The 17,320-nt window shown below is 42.4% G+C and overlaps 1 protein-coding gene across 1 annotated transcript in view; it reads right to left on the bottom strand.

The window, feature by feature from the left end:
* RYR3 (ryanodine receptor 3) overlaps window positions 1-17,320 on the bottom strand; it is a 691,732-nt gene that overhangs the window by 25,981 nt on the left and 648,431 nt on the right. The window contains exons 79-87 of the mRNA XM_060175180.1: window positions 16,390-16,469; window positions 15,128-15,204; window positions 8,951-9,024; window positions 8,673-8,690; window positions 8,176-8,256; window positions 7,650-7,738; window positions 6,108-6,236; window positions 2,271-2,375; window positions 493-574 (exon numbers count right to left, since the gene is read on the bottom strand). Coding sequence (XP_060031163.1) covers window positions 493-574; window positions 2,271-2,375; window positions 6,108-6,236; window positions 7,650-7,738; window positions 8,176-8,256; window positions 8,673-8,690; window positions 8,951-9,024; window positions 15,128-15,204; window positions 16,390-16,469 — 735 coding nt within the window. The remainder of the gene's footprint in view (window positions 1-492; window positions 575-2,270; window positions 2,376-6,107; window positions 6,237-7,649; window positions 7,739-8,175; window positions 8,257-8,672; window positions 8,691-8,950; window positions 9,025-15,127; window positions 15,205-16,389; window positions 16,470-17,320) is intronic.

Below are 17,320 nucleotides of genomic sequence, written 5' to 3'. Positions count from 1 at the left end.
CCACTAGAATCTGAGAGGCAAAGAAACGGGGTAACAAGGAGATTGGCCATGTCAGTGTCTGTAATCTGGTCTCAGGCCTGGGAGTGGTTGGATTCTCAGATTATTGGGGACATACAGGGATAAGTGGTGCCCTCCCACCATTTCCCTTAGGCCTAGAGGGTGCCCAACTAGATGGCTGGCATACACACTGGCAGCCAGATGTACTGAAAAGCAATGGGGAGAGGATAGGGAGGAGCAAAGCTTGAAGGTTTTCCCCAGTTCATTCTGGCTTTCCTATTGATATAAAATGAGTTGGTTTCTGGCTCTGTCCATCAGACTATATGGCCCGCACTTATTTTGTTTGTTTCTTTGTTTGTTACTAAAAATTTGGCTCTCTAACCCATGTCATGTGGCATCAGCAAGCTGCCAGAAGGACAGCCAGTGAGATTAGTATGGTTAGTTCTCAGACTGATTACAGTTGTGTGAATGCCTAGTTATACCAAACAGCCCAACCTTCCAGGAGGGACAGAAGCATCACCACCATGTCCTGAAGGAGATCCAAGAGTTCCTTCAGCAGCTCGATCTGACTGGAATCCTAGAACAGAAACAGGAGATACCCCTGAGGTATCTGACGCCTCCGCAAGGTAAAGGGCAGTGAGAAGAGTCTGCTCTGGAGAGCTTAGGCAGAGATCAGGCCAGCTCCCTTCTCAGTGGGAAAGCAGACAGACAGACGTCTGTCCATCCACTATTGGAGCAGACTCATCCAGAGAGCTCCTATACAGTTTTCCTTTCCTGAGCATGATTTAGCAGATAGACCACCTGTTGTCCAAAGCTGCTGAGAAATCCACTTCCACCAAAAAGCTGTTAGGGATCTCTAATAGTTATATTAAATATATCATCGTTTTTTTAAAACTTTTTTTTTTTTTACCCATCAGCTTTTTGGGAATATTATTACAATCCAATTAAGGTTTCAGAGTTATACTCATCAACTGGGTTCTCCTTTCTTTCTAGATTAACTTTTCCTGATTCTAGCAGGTGGTGATCTAGGGTGCCTTCAACAATATATACATACATATATATTTATATATTTGAGGCTATTCTCCTGCATGGTTTTGATACTAGTCTGTTTGGTTTCAATCTTGATATTGCAGGCAGGGCACCTTTAAGTCAGTGCTGTGCTTTGTAGCTCTATCTAAGGAGAAAAAAATTTAATCCATTGGTGATCTGGGGTGGAAGATTTGAGGGTGAAAACAAGAAATTCATTCTGAGCTCCACATCTACAGACTGTCTCTGCGAAACTGGTTCTGTGTCTAATCCTTCAAATTTCAGAGGGGGTCCTCCCTACTTTTGACAAACAAAATCTCGTGGAGACTGTAAGCACTGGAGGAGACCTCAGAGAACAACTATCCCAGTGTCTAGTAACATACAGATGATGAAACCAAAGACCTGAGAGGGGAAGTGACTTCCTGAAAATCACGAGAGAGGAGGGGGCAGGGCCAGGCTCTTGTCTGCAGAGCACCTGCACTGCTCTGCCCTGGCTGAGCAATGGACGTGTTACCACCCAATTAGCAGCCCTCCCATATGGCCAGAGTCAAAAGGGGAAAATAAAAATGAAAGGGTTAAGTAGCACATTCCAGAAGAGAGGAGGCAGATGTGGCAGCCTTGACTGAGTTTAGCTACATGTTATTTCAGTCAATACTGCCATTGTTAATTCTGATCAGCCCGAAAGATATCCTGAAGTTCTCTCATGTGTTGCCATGGAGAGAGGCAACAGACTACTACATATGCTACATTTATTAGTTCAGAATAAATGCTGCTAGTGATTCTATTTCATCTTGCCAGAGAGCTGGGGAGTGAGAAAGAAAAGCAGAGATGGGTAGGTAGGGGAGGAAGCAAAGGTGGGAGAAGGATGGGCCACGTGAATTACAGAGACATGCAGATGTTGGACATCAGACAGAGCTGGTGTGTTATGTATAAACTGGCCAAACAGTGACATGGAAGCACCAGGGATTAGCACCACAAAAAGCAAGTGTTGAAGCAATTGATGAAAAGGGTAGGTTGAGGGAATACAAAGAAGGAAGCTGCATCCATGCGAAAAGCCTACTCGGGCCTCCCTGGAGGCATTCAGTCCTGTCTCCCATTATGGTCCTCTTCGTAAAAATGAAACTCAACCTGGATGACCTCTGCAGCCTTCTGACTGAGTTCCCACACCAGACTACCCGGGGGGGGGGGGGGGGGGTGCTGACTGAACACTTGACACCAACGACGGGTTGGGGAACAGGCCACAGTACCTGAGAGAGTTTCATCTGCATGTTGGCAAAGACATGGAGGAAACCCACCACAGCATCCCACAGCCTGCTGTGAGCCAGGCTCTGCTGGTTCCCAATACAGGGGCCCTGTGGAGAGGAGACAGCTTGATGTCACTTACATGCCACCAGCTGCTTAGAAATCTGCCCGAGAACGAGCCTCTGGGCACTCCTTATAGCAGCATGACAGTTTGTGCTTAGTATTTTTCCAGGATATTACTACCCTACAGTCCCATTACATTTTGGGAAAGGGCACCAGGAATTTCAGAGTTGGGTCATTTTATTTCCAGGTCTTCTTTTACCCTCAGAATTCATTCTTTAAATAAAATCTTATAACAGAAAATGCTATTTAAAGAGTTAAACGCTCTAGGCTAAAACATGACTGAACATCATTCTGGCTTATGTGGTGTTTGGGATCTGCAACTCAATAGTCCTGAACTCTACCCACTGTACTACTGCCTTGGCCTCTAGGACCTGCTTTTTTTTTTTTTTTTTTTTTTTTTTTTTTTTTTTTTTTAAGCAGAGCTTTGCTTTTAAGTGCTTTGACTCCATAGCTAGCTACTCAAGTAAATTCTGAATATTATTCAACTACTTTTAGGAGTTTCTTATCATCAATCTAAATTTCAGACCTAAGATCACATCTGGCTTACCTGGAAACAAAACACTGAGGGATAACAGTTACCATTTTGAAAAAGTTACCATTCTCCATGTTGATAATCTTTCTCCTAATTTCAAATACTATTACTGAACCAACTTTTCTTTCTATTTATTTTTCTAGAGAGTAAGAGAGAGGGTGATAGAGACCAGAGCATGAAGCTTTCTTCAATGTAGTGGGGCTAAGCTCAAACCTGGGTTGCGCACATGGAAAGCAGTGCACTATGCAGGTGGGCTCCCCCGAACCACCATTTATTAAATGTAACTCTCCCATATAACTAACTTTCTAGCCTCTAGGAAATTACTAAAATGGGCACTTCTAGAAAAAAACATTTGGCAGAATTCCCAGTGGAGAGGTGAATAAGAGACATGTTACCAACATCCCTAAGTCATCTATGCTGGTTTAAAAAGTATTGTTTAAATGGGAGGTGGGGTGGGAGGGGAAGGAAAGAGTGATGTCAGCTCCTTAGAAACCTTTACATTGGTTTTTGAGCATAACTACTTTTTGAAAGAAACCCACATCCACCAAAAGTAGGCTTCTCCATTAGTTTTGAGTTAAAATTCCCACAGTAAATTCTGAAGATTAAGGTGGATCGGCCAGTCAATGCCCATGTGCAGTGGGGAAGCAATTCCAGAAGCCAGACCTTCCACTTTCTGCACCCCATAATGACCCTGGGTCCATACTCCCAGAAGGATAAAGAATGGGAAAGCTATCAGGGGAGGGGATGGGATATGGAGACTGGGTGGTGGGAATTGTGTGGAGTTGCACCCCTCCTATCCTATGCTTTTGTTAATGTCTCCTTTCTTAAAAAAATTATAAAAATAAATAAATAAGATGGGGTCTGCAGAGAATGAATCTGAGAGGTATTGCACATTCTTTGCTGCTTCAGAGCAATCACCTGCTCCTAGGCATCTCCCTTGATATTGTACAATCCTTGAGTGACAGGGAGCCAACTCTCCTTTAAAACCCCCCTTTGGGGTTAGTAATCTTAGCTTTATGCTTATTGGAATAAGCAAATATGGCTTAAGTGTGCGCGGTTCATCAAATAGGCTTTATTTTTTATAATATTTTATGGTGCTGGGTCCTTATGCATGTGCGATTTCACTGCTTCTGGCCCTAATTTTCCTCTCAGATAAAGAAACGGGAAGAGACAGCAAGTCAGACTCCACCATCTGTGGAGTACCATCCATGGTGCTCTCCTGTGGTGCTGGGGCTCAAACCTTGGTGTTCATATGTGGCAAGGCATACCCTCTTAGAGATGAGTTATCTCCTGGACCTTTGTTAAATGGAGTTTAGAAGTCTTCTGTTGGGAGCCAGGCAATAGCACACCAGGTTAGGCTCATATAGTGTGAAGCACAGGGATCCCAGTTCGAGCTCCCAGTTCCCCACCTGCAGGGGGGTCACTTTGCAAGCAGTGAAGCAGGTCTGCAGGTGTCTATCTTTCTCTTCCCCCTCTGCTTCCCCTCCTCTCCCAATTTCTCTCTGTCCTATCCAACAACAGCAACAACAACAAAGGAAAAAAAAAGATGGTTGCCAGGAGCAGTGGATTTGTGGTGCAGGCACTGAGCCCTAGTAATAACCCTGGAGGGAAGAAAGGGGAAAAGGAGGAGGAGGTAGAGGAGGAGGCAGAGGAGGAGTCGTCTTCTGTTACATCATGTTATATCAAAGATAACTGTGGGATGTGGCTATTACTTTGATTTAAATATACATATATATATGTATATATATATTCTCCAAAATAGCTCCTTTATTCCTTCTCATAGTAGCCAGACCACTGTAGCGATGAAAAGAGGTTCTGAGTAGAGAAAGAATGCAGCAGTGGCTAGATGTGAAATCTGAAATTCACGTGTCAGTTTGCCTGCCGCTGAATATTGTTGATGTGTCTCTGAGACTTCTTTTCTCGCAGAGTTATCTCAGGACAGGTTAGTAGGATCTCATGGACTGTTTCTAATCTCATGAGTCAAGACACTTGATTTATATTTTCTTTACTTCATCACAGCAATTATTTTTCTACTCTACTCTCCATACTTACTGAACACCTATGCTAAAAATGAAGAGTTGAATTACTACTACTATCACTACTACCACCACCACCACCACCACCACCACCACTAGTACTACTACGTCTGGGCCTCACACATATGTAATTTGATTGTTCCAGGCCACCAGTTTTTTTTTGTTTTTGAGAGATGGATAGATATAGAGAGATGATAGCACTGGTACTTCCTCTAACACCACAGCACCTCCCATGTGGTATGTGGTGCTTGAACCTGAGTCATGCACACACATGGCAAGGCAAATATACTGCCAGATAAGCTATCTCTCTGGTTCTGAAGTAAAGAATTTTACAATGAACAGGAAATTTCCTGCCAGGGCCAGGCGGTGGTGTACCTACTTAAGCATGCACACTACAGTGTACAAGGACCCTGGTTCAAGCCCCTGGTCCCCATTTGCAGAGGGAAAGCTTCACGAGTGGTAAAGCAGGGCTGCAGGTGTCTCTCTGTCTCTCTTCTTCTCTATTTCCCTTTCACCACTCAGTTTCTGTCTCTATCCAATAATAAAGAAATGAAAAAAAAAATATGGGGCTGGGTGGTAGTGCACTGGGTTAAGCACACATGGTGCAAAGCACGAGGATTGGTGTGAGGATCCTGGTTCAAGCCCCCAGATCCCCACCTTAAGGACAGTCACTTCACAAGTAGTGAAGCAGGTCTGCAGGTATCTTCTCTCCCCTTCTTTGTCTTCCCCTCCTCTCTTGATTTCTTTCTGTCCTATCCAACAACAGCGACAATAACAAGAACAACAAAACTGAAAAAAAGATGGCCACCAGGAGCAGTGGATTTGTAGTGCAGGCACCAAGCCCCAGCAATAACCCAGGAGGAAAAAAAATCCTACCTGCAAAAGATTTCAGCCTAGGAGGGAAAGCACAATGTAACCAGAAAAATGTAAACTTGCTGTGACTATGGAAGGAACGAATCCTAGTATGGAATCATAATTATAGATTCTCATAGAATCAGCCACCATTGGCTTCTAATTATAGGCTAGAAATACTGTGAGTACTAGCATTAAGTATACAGTCCATATGAGCAGCCAAACATTCCTCGGGGAATTCAGAATTTAGGAGCATTACAACATTCTCTGTTTCCAAGCATGCCCTTCATAGCACATACCTGGATGTACTCTGTAAGAGAATTGAAAATCTGCTTGGTGACTGCCAGGGCTTTGGAAAAATTGTGCTGTCCAGACTCGTCAATGATGTCCTTCCCTGAATAATACCAGTAGAAATCACTGATTGATTCCTAAGAGCAAATAAGCAATATTTAGTACTTCTCAGACTTCAGGTATTGATGCTAAGTCCAATCTGCAGGAGCACAAGATCCAATATTGGTGTAATTTTCCCCCCAAAATATCTATTTCTGCACAAGATAACACTGACAAGATTATTTTGAATTGTTTTCCTGGTATCTGATGTTTTAATTAATTTTTATTTATGATTAATGAGGGTTTCAAGATTGTAAGATTGCATTGCATCTACCACCAAAGTTCTGTGTCCTCACCCTCCCACTCCCCAAATATAACAGATATCCACCACAGTTCTCTGTGACTTCTTCTTCATGGCAGAAGCCTGAGAACCCAGAGAAGCACAGTGTTATCTGACCCCTAGCATTTCTTAAGACACACATTTGCCTCTGCAAGAAAGAACAGAGGAGAAAGAGGACTGTGTTCAGCTGGGTCTGTCTGTGGCACAAGAGAATTTATTCACAATGAAAGACATGCAGAAAAGGTATCACCCAAATGATTACAGTGACAAGAAGATGGTATCTAACACCATAAGTGCCAGGGATCTCCATCTTGACTACCACTTTTAGAGATGACATTGCCTATATTCTAGATGAGATCACAGGGAGGTGAAAGAGATTGCTTTAGGTTGCAGTTGTGAAATGGCAGAACCAGGCTAAGGAATTAGCAAAGAGAAAGAAGTGGGGGGGGGGGACTTTTTTTATGTGTGTATAACTTTGCATAATATTTGCATTCTGACAACTAAGCCATGGGAGTCTTCTCTCTCTTTCTTTCTTTCTTTTTTTCCTTCCTTCCTTCCCTTTCTTTCTTTCCTTTCTTTTTAATAATGTCTTAAAATTTTTTTTAATCTTTATTTATTAGATAGAGACAGCCAGAAATCGAGAGGGCAGGGGGAGATAAAAGAGGAAGAGAGAAAGAGAGATACCGACAGCAGTGCTTTCAACATTCGCAAAGCTTCGCCCCTGCAGGTGGAAATGGGGGCTCAAACCTAGGTCCTTGCTCATTGCAACTTGTGTGCTCAACCAGGTGAACCACCACCTGGCCCCCAGGAAATTTTTCTACACTGAGAATCTGTACACATCTTTTTCCCACCACGAGGTATTTCTGTAACTGTTGCTCCTAGTGAAAAGTTGGTTATATAATTTGGGATACTGTGATCAGGTTTTCATTGGTAAAACCACAGCAATCTAGCACTTTAAAATAGGCACGTTATTTCATCACTTCTTCCCCACACTGATTTTAGCCCTCAAACTTACACTTTCGGTATTGGTCCTCCCCTGTGTGACCTAGTACCTCTCATATTGGGACGTGACTGTGTCTGAATGTATCTGGATCTGTGATCCTGTGAAACTGTCCTTAAGTTTTGGAATCTAGGTGGGATGCCTTCCTACCCTAAGGCTGGCCCCACTCACCTGCAGACGCAGAAGGTAGTCCACAGTGCTGATGATAACATTCACAGTGGTGGTGTTGCCCATCTGAGTTCGTAGGAAATTCTGAAAATCTGAGAACACCAGAACTCAGTTAGAGCCTCACGTTATCACAGCTAGGGAGCAGGCCATGCCCTCTCAACTCAGAAGAGGTTATGGGAAAAGTACCATTTGATCTTAACAGATTCTGTAAGACAAAGTACTACCCTGAATTTTCCCATCCCACTGAAATGAGAGACAGAATTTAGTGATCCCTGAGGGACTTGACACAAAGGACTGGTGGTTTAGAGTCACCATCTGAAGAATCCAGAAATAGCTTAGCCTGGGTGGTGGCAAGTAACACTATCCACGAAGTTAAAGGGTCATTTTACAGGGTTTCTTATGGAGAAGTGGGTTCAGTGTTGTCCTTGAGTTATCAAATGGCTGTATTAAATGCGCTATCCTGAAATTAATCATAATTTTTGTACCTGAATGTTGTTTTCCCTTGAACAAATCAATCTGTTCCACTTACCACTGTTGTGTCCTTCACAGAGTAACTGTAGGAATCTAAAGAGATCTCGTGTAAACTCATCATTCTGGAGCACTTTTTCACCTTGAAAACACAAAACACTGGTAAGCATTTGCTTGGCTTTTCAATACGTAATACCTTTCAGTGCAGATAAGGGCAAAAAAAATGCAAAAGGAGCTATGTCAGACCATTTTTGGAATGGGAACTTAAGCGACTGTTGACAAAACCAAGTTAAGTTGAAACTGAAGTTGCAGAACACAAGACCAATAAAGTCACTTTGTGCCAGGATGTAGTTGTAGGGAAACAAATAGAGATGGTCCACAGACTATAATCCATGTTATGACAGATGGAAGATAGTGCTTTAATTAAGCATCAAACTACTGAGTTAACGTGACATGCAACCACTGAGCCCAAGCTGTGTTGGCATTGGGGTAATTAAATAAGAGCCCATAAGGATTCAAACACACAGTAGACAACTCAGACCAGAGACTCAAACTTACCACGCTCTCGAACAATGACTGGTGGTAGGAGAAAAAACAAAAGAACACCAAGTAAGGAAGCCAGAAACACCATGACAATTTCTCCTTAGTCAAAACTGTCTCTATAAATATACACACCCAGCCTGGATGCTGGATTTGTGAAAGATAAAAGATAATGGATTTTGCTGAAATGGGACAAGTCTTTGTGGCAAAAAAATCAGTGAGTGGGATTCCAACCAGAAATAGCTAAGATTTCAATAGTAAAGTGTGTGTGGCCTTAGAGTTGATTAGTTACTTACGTGTTCCTTCTTCTGTAACCATCCCCAGGCCTTCAGCTTTATTTTGTCTTTCAAATGCATTCAAATCAAGGACACTTATAATGGATAAAAGAAAACAAAGTTCAGGACTACACACACAGAAAGAACGGAATTCTATCGTCAGTATTTCTATTGACTGAGACTATTCTGTCCTTGTATTGGAATATTGGAATAAGTGATTACTACATTCCAAAGGGTTGAGAATCTCATGAAACACTGAGTTTGTGGCAAGCAGGATGTGTGTCACACACAGCCTTTGTCACATGCTTGAGGGGGGTGGGTCATGAACATCTATGGTGGCAGTCACATAAGTCTAGCTTTGGCCCTTTTTTGCAGATTAAGATTTAGAAAGATTTACCAATTAAGGAACAGTGGAATATTTCAGCAGTAGCCAGGATTTAAAAGGAAGGAAGGAGAAGGGAAATTAAAAGGGGGTGCTGGGGACTCTATGTTTAGGGCAGAGGAAGATGATAATTTGGCGGAGTGTGGTGAGGTGTGCTGACGACCCCACCAATGTGTCCTGGAGCCCCGCTTTCCCAGAGCCCTGCCTCATGAGGGAAAGAGAGAGACAGGCTGGGAGTATGAATCCACCTGCCAAAGCCCATGCTCAGCAGGGAAGCAATTACAGAAGCCAGACCTTCCACCTTCGGCACCCAATAATGTCCCTTGGTCCATACTCCCAGAGGGATAAGGACTAGGAAAGCTATCCGGGGAGGGGGTGGGATACGGAGTTCTGGTGGTGGGAATTGTATGGAGTTGTACCCCTCTTATCCTGTGGTTTTTATCAGTGTTTCCTTTTTATAAATAAAAAAAATTTTTTATGTTACTCAAGGAAAAGTTTACTTTAAGTTACATTAGTTAATGTTTACTTCCCCCACTTATCTCCTTTTTCAGAGAATCGCGAAGTATTGTGGTTTTTAGAACCAAGGGTAAATATTGATGGGGGTTTAAAAACTTCCAGATTTAGGAGGGCAAAGTGTCATTTAAGATTCTTGCATCCTTCAAGAGTCACTAGTAGCTGAGATGAAGTCTTCTTCTCGAGTCATTGAGATCCCTGAAGCTATTACAAGTTGGACTGCATATTTTTATTATTTATAAAAAGGAAACATTGACGAAACCATAGGCTAAGAGGGGTACAACTCCACACAATTCCTACCACCAGAACTCCATATCCCATCCCCTCCCCTGATAGCTTTCCTATTCTTTAACCCTATGGGAGTATGGATTCAAGATCATTGTGGGATGCAGAAGGTGGGAGTTCTGGCTTCTGTAATTGCTTCCCCACTGAACATGGGCATAGACGGGTCGATCCATACTCCCAGCCTGCCTCTCTCTTTCCCTAGTGGGATGGGGTTCTGGGGAAGCAGAGGTCCAGGACTGCATTTTTGTTCCTAATTTCCCCAAACTTCCCTGTGACAGCCAACACTATAAGTCCCATTTAGCCAGGAACCCTTAGTCTAAAACCACAAAGCTGGACAATGAAGACACTATAATCATATTATTTTCAATTGAGGATCATTCTGGGTTTTTTGTTTGTTTGTTTGTTTGTTTTAACAAACTCTAACTCCTTCCACAATCTGAAAGCTTTCATAGGACTTCAGAACATAAGGTCTCACAACAAAAGGATTCTTGGGGAAACTAAGGGCTGAGTCCATTAAGACTATGCAAACTTTGGTTTCCTTTAGCCACTGACAAGGAAAATGGCTGCTGAACTGGAAATACATTGGGGGGAATTCAGTACCTTTCCCACTTTGAAGAGCCACATAGTTTCTAGGTTTAAGAAATCCTCTATACATGTGGGGAGCAGGGGCTTGAACTAATAATCCTTGCACATGGTAATATATGCACTCAACCAGGTGCATCTGTGCCCAGCCCCCATCCAAACACTTTTTAAAATATGTATTTTATTTATTTAATGAAATATATATACACATATATATTTATATATAGAGAGAGACAGAGAGACAACAGAGTACACACTGATGAGCTTTGGCTTCTAGTGGTGCTAGGAGTTGAACCTGGGACCTCAAAATCTCATTCATTGGATCAATAATGGTAGAGAATGTTCCATCCTCTGAAGGGAGGATGGACAACATACTCCATGCTACATCTGAAGAAGAGGGGTCAATATTGGGGCAGCATGGAATGTTCCAACTCATGACCACAGAATGTGAGCTCAGATCTACAGGGATGCAGAGGTCACATATGCTCCTAAGCTAATTATGGACCCCAGATCACATCAAATTTATGGGGTTTACAGTCAACAATATTTATACTACTTTCCCATATTAGGGAGGTACTCTCTTCCCTGATCCAGCTTTCTGGTCTTTTTCCAGCCATGACATCATCTCCGCAGACAATAACTTGGATCCACTGGCATATCAGATTTCAGGCTCAGGGGCAAAAAGAAAAAGGAAAAAAACAAACAAACAAACTAGTATAGCCACAGGCCCTTTGGAATTTAACTAAAATATGCCTACTAGCTATCTACAAAATGAAGGATACCCCAACTCTTCATCTGCACTATTCCAGCCCTTAGAGGTCCATGATTGGTCAACAATTTGTTTGGCTTTATATGTTAATTCTCTTGTCAACCACCAGGTTCCAGATGCTATCATGATGCCGACCAGACTTCCCTGGACAGACAACCCCACCAATATGTCTTGGAGCTCAGCTTCCCCAGAGCCCTTCCCCACTAGGGAAAGAGGCAGGCTGGGAGTATGAATCGACCTGTCAATGCCCATGTTCATTGGGGAAGCAATTATAGAAGCCAGACCTTCCACCTTCTGTATCCCACAATGACCTTGGGTCCATACTCCCAAAGGGTTAAAGAATAGGAAAGCTGTCAGGGGAGGGGATGGGATACAAAGTTCTGGTGGTGGGAATTGTGTGAAGCTGTACCCCTCTTATCCTATGGTTTGTCAATGTTTCCTTTTTATAAATAAAAAAAAATTTAAAAAGGAATAGAGAAGCTATCAAGGGAGGGGATGGGATACGGAGTTCTGGTGAGCATTATACCCCTCTTATCCTATGGTCTTGTTAGTGTCTCCATTTTACAAATAAATTAAAATAATAAAAAAAAAAACCTGAGGCATGAAAGTCTTTTGCATAACCACTATGTTGTCTCCCCAGCCACCAAGCATGTAATTCTAAAGTTTTCATTTTTCTACTGCTTAACAATCTTCAACATAGTATTTTTTACAGTAATCAAAAGTCTATTAAAAGAACTTAAATCCTCTGGCAGGATTTGGTTGGTCTCTGAAGGCATGTCCCCTGTCCCTTTATACTATCATTTTAAATGAGTTTAGCAACATTCCATATTCCTCATTACTGAGAGGACACTTAGAGATTTCACTGGAAATTCCACAAGCAATATAGAGCTGGCTGGCTTTGATTTTTGTCAGCTCTGAATCCTCATTTCAGCCTCAGGAGTCAGGTCTGGCAATATTACTCTTTCTTTTTTTCTGAGAGCAGTAATAAAAGGATTGACTGTTGATGGGAGAGACGGGACTGGGAATCAGGAACTAAAGGCAGCACAAGTGTGCTCCTTGCACCCCCAGGGTACAGTATTTATCTAGTCAACTAGGTTTAGCGAAATCATGGAGTCCAGTAATAGAAGGAACTTGGAGCCCAGAATTTCAGATAGAAAACCCAATGATCCATTTCTGAGAACAGTAACTGGCAGCAAATGAGCTGAATAATCATCATTTTGATTTCTTGCTGAGTGAGTTAGACTTTTCAAAATCCATGGACATCTTAGAGAAGAAGCTGATAGATATTCTTTAAAAGACTGCTGATTCATTTATGAAATAATCAAGTGTGGTGACCCTGAGTTCTGGCTCACTTGCCAGAGGTTTTGGCCATAAGGGAAAGCTCACATAGTTTGACAATATAAATTCACAGTTTAGTGCTTTTTTCAGTCTAAGTCAAAGCAGTCTCATGTCATGGTGGACCTCCACCATAAAGGATGTGTCAAAAAAGATGTCCTCCAAATAACTGCTCAGGCTCAAAGAAGTATTAAAGGTGAAGATGACTCGCATGCCTAACTGGGTCTATTCAAACACAGCTGTGAGTGACTATGAGGTGTCGCCCACCTTAATTCTTCTCTGCTTTGATTTCTGTGAGCATGTATGTTTGAAGGATAGTCATGCTCAGCCCTGATGAAAAGAACAAAACAAAAAAGTGGGAGGGCAACTAGAAAAATAAACAGGTTATCTTTGTGGATGCATGTGTCTGAGGAGATAACATGTCCCCCTCCAAATACTATCTGGTTGGACCTTTTAAGATTAGAGAAACAATGTCCATCTTCTTGGCTTTATAACGTAGGTGACAATAACTAGAATGCCCTCCGACAGATGTTGGTCTGCTTCTAAATTCTGCTTCTAAGACCCCTTATGTTTCATTGGTTTAATCCCCCCGCTTAACACTGTATTCTATTTACATAACCACTGTTAACTAAGCACTGCCCTGCCTCCAGGGCATTGGTTTCATCCTCACTGTTTTGCACGCTTTTTCCTTCTCCCCACCCCCTATCCTACGTACATCCTCTTTGGACCTGACACTTCTGCCTCAGGATATATAAGGACAGGATTGTGATTAGAGATAGCTTAGATTACTCTGTGTTCCACATGAATAAAGACTGAACTGCGTACCACTCAGCCATGAGTCCCTGGTTGTCTCTCTCTCCTGCCCGTGAAGCTAGTCCAGCAGACAGATGAACAGATAAAAGAGTTATGGGACATATACTTAGTGGAGTATTATTCAGCAATTAAAAAATGATATTGTGTCTTTTGTGACAAAGCAGATGGAACTAGAGAAGATTATGTATGCTTAGTGAAGCAAGTAAGGAGGTGAAGGACAAATACCAGATGGTTTCACTCATATGTGGAATAGAGAGAATTGAACATCTGAATGTGAAAAAAAAAAGTCAACCTCTACCTAAGAGTGAGGGAGAACTATCTTGGGGGTGGGGATGGGGGGGGTCACAGATCCTTGGTGACAGGAGTGGTGAAAAAAAGAGACTGTACTGTAAACCACTACTCAACAAAGTCAAGTTAAAAATAATTATAAAGTAGATTCTTTAAAAAGCTGTGTTTAAAAAATTACAAATAATAATGGTAGAGAATGTTCCATTCTCTGAAGGGAGGTTGGACAACATATTCTACCTACTACCTGAGGAAGATGGGTCCTGAAATTAGTGCAGCCTGGAATGTTCCTAGCCATGACCACAGAATGTGAGCTCAGACCTACAGGGATGCAGAGGTTACATAGGCTCCTGCGCTGAATATGGACCCCATATTAAACTGGTGGGGTTTACAGTTAACAATATTTATATACTTTCCCCATATTTGGGAGCTATTCTCTTCTCTGACCCAGCTTTTTAGTCCTTTTTCCAACTGTGACACCATCTCCCCAGACAGTAACCTGGGTCCACCAGCATATTAGATGTCAGGCTCAGGCAAAAACTAGTAAAGTCATGGGCCCCTTAGAATAAACCTAAAAGAGACCTACTACCCTTTTCCAAAACAGAGACCCCAGTCTTCATCTGCAATGTTCTTGCCTTTAGGTTCATGATTAGTCAACAATTTGTTCTGCATTGTATCTTAACTTTTTTTTTCAGCCACCAGGTTCCAGATGCTACCATGATGCCAACTTGACCTCCTTGGGCAGAGGACCCTACCTTGTGTCATGGAGCCCCGCTTCCCCAGAGCCCTGCCCCACTAGGGAAAGAGAAAGATAGGCTGGGAGTATGGATTGACCTGTCAATGCCCATGTTCAGCGGAGAAGCAATTACAGAAGCCAGACTCCACCTTCTGCACCCCATAATGATCCTGGATCCATACTCCCAGAGGGATAAAGAATAGGGAAGCTATCAAGGGAGGGTATTGGATATGGAGCTCTAGGGGAGGGCATTGTGTGGAAATGTACCCCTCTTCTCCTACATTCTTGTCAATATTTCCATTTTATAAATAAAATGAATAATTAAATAAATAATTAAAAATAAATAAGAAGCCCCATTATCACAAGTAAAAAAAAAAAAAGCAAAACATGTCTCACTAACTGTACTGTAAGCCACTCTATTTTGTGACCTCCTTCTCCATTCTTTTCCTTTGGGTATGAAGAGTTAAAAAATACTGCATGTGGTTTTCCTCTATTTACCTGCAGGACTGCATAAGGCCAGAAAGGCTTTGAAAGAATCCAGCATCCTTTTTCTCCTTTAGGTAATCCAGCATTTTCTACAAAGGAAACACATTTTTAAAGGGACAGTAGAGGCCTGATTGAGTTCTCAGGTTTAATCCCTAGCACTGCCATAAACTAGTGCTGAGCAGTGCTTTGGCAAAAATAAAATTAAAAAAAATCAAAACAAGAACAATAAGGACTAGAACCGGTATCTGGCCCTCCTAATGGTAAGGAAGTCCCAGTTACACCACACTGGGGTTTTGTAGTCCTGACTAAACCTGTGGACACCAACCTTCCATGTGCTTAAACAAACCCCCTCTACTTAGAGAACCAACGTTTCTTAGCATGAACATTTTATGAATGCCAATAGTAGTTCTGCAAGGGCTGCAGAGTGCATCTTGGGTGTTTACAGGTTTATTGTTGGAAATCTCTTTTCCTTGGTGACAAGCACCAGGACTATAACCTAGTAGTGTTAAGTGTCAAGACATCCTCTGCCTAGTTTAGGCTGTGAGTCTGGCTCACTGAGGGAGAGAGCTTAAGCAGTAAGAAACCCAGTGGCTAGAGCTCAGTATCTCTTTCACACTGAGGCTTTTTTCTCTCTCTGTTCTTTGGTGCTAGAGAGGAAGAAGAATATGTCCAACATAATAAAAATGATGGTTTCTTGTGTTTTAAAGAATAATTGTGCAAGAAAGTCAACTAACTCACAGCCCAGTGATGGAATAGATCAGAATGGAAGGGGTGCTCTATAAAATGTTACTTCTTAGTAAGAAATTTGTCTGGAATGGTTTCCCAGCAAGAATGATAGCTAGGAATTTGGTGATTTCCAGAGGCCCTGGGATATAACCCTTATGAGAATGCCCAGAGTCTTTGGAATGTCAGGCTCCTGGGCTGGGGAGAGAATAGAGTGATTATATAAAAGATATTCATGCCTGGGGTTCTGATGTCTCAGGTTCAATTCCCCAGCATCATGATAATCCAAAGTTGAACACTCCTCTGGTCTCTCTCTGATTAAAAATAATAATAATAATAATAACATTTTTAACAAAGAAAGAAAGAAAAGTTTTGTTAGTATATGCACAAAAGCTTTTGGCCAGAGCCTGCAGGGCCCAGGAGATGCTGGTGCATTTTCTTCTGCTCTGGTCAATTCTGATTTACCAAAGGTGACTCTGGGTGCCCCCCTTCTGGAGCTGTGAAATGTAATGCCCCCACCCTCTGAAGGCCATGCTACCTCCCTGCAGTACCTGCTGCACACCGGCGTTGCCCCCATTCAGAATGGCAATCCCCAGCTTCAGAGTCTCAATCACCATAGGGCTCATCTCACCTGCCAGGTGAAGATGCAATTGAATCACAAAAGGTTTATAGTCCTCAATAATTATACCCCTTTCCCATATTTGCGAGCTACTCTCTTCCCTGATCCAGCTTTCTGGTCCTTTTTCCAGCCATGACATCATCTCCCCAGACAATAACTTGGATCCACCTGCATATCAGATTGTCAGGCTCAGAAAAAACAAAACAAATAGACAAAAAAGCAACCTACTATGGCCCCTTTGGAATATAACTAAAATAGGCCTACTAACTATCTATAAAACGGAGCCCCCTCCCCAACTCATCATGTGAACTATTCCTGCCTTTAGGTTCATGATTAGTCAACAATTTGTTTGGCTTTATATGCTAACTCTTCTTTCAGTCATCAGGTTCCAGATGGTAGCATGATGCCAACCAGACTTCCCTGGGCAGACGACCCCACCAATGTGTCCTGGAGCTCCACTTCCCAAGAACCTTACCCCACTAGGGAAAGAGAGAGACAGGCTGGGAGTATGGATCCACCTGTCAACGCCCATATTCAGTGGGGAAGCAACCACAGAAGCCAGACCTTCCACCTTCTGCACCCCACAATGACCCTGGGTCCATACTCCCAGAGGGATAAAGAATAGCAAAGCTATCAAGGAAGGGGATGGGATATGGAGATCTGGTGAGGGAAATTGTGTGAAGTTGTACCCTCTTATCCTATGGTTTTTGTCAGTGTTTCCATTTTATAAATAAAAATAAAAAAAGAAAAGAAAAGATAGAAACAGGACAGCTAACACCCACTGAGCTTTTTCAGGACTGTAATAAGGACTCCATGCCACAGTGTAACATCTCTTTGGGAGTCACTAGACCCTGTTCAGAAGT

The sequence above is a fragment of the Erinaceus europaeus genome, chromosome 16 (genome assembly GCF_950295315.1).
Source record: "Erinaceus europaeus chromosome 16, mEriEur2.1, whole genome shotgun sequence".
Taxonomy (NCBI): Eukaryota; Metazoa; Chordata; class Mammalia; order Eulipotyphla; family Erinaceidae; genus Erinaceus; species Erinaceus europaeus.
Note: the sequence above shows the minus strand (reverse complement) of the source record. Positions and strands in the feature narration are given on the sequence as shown.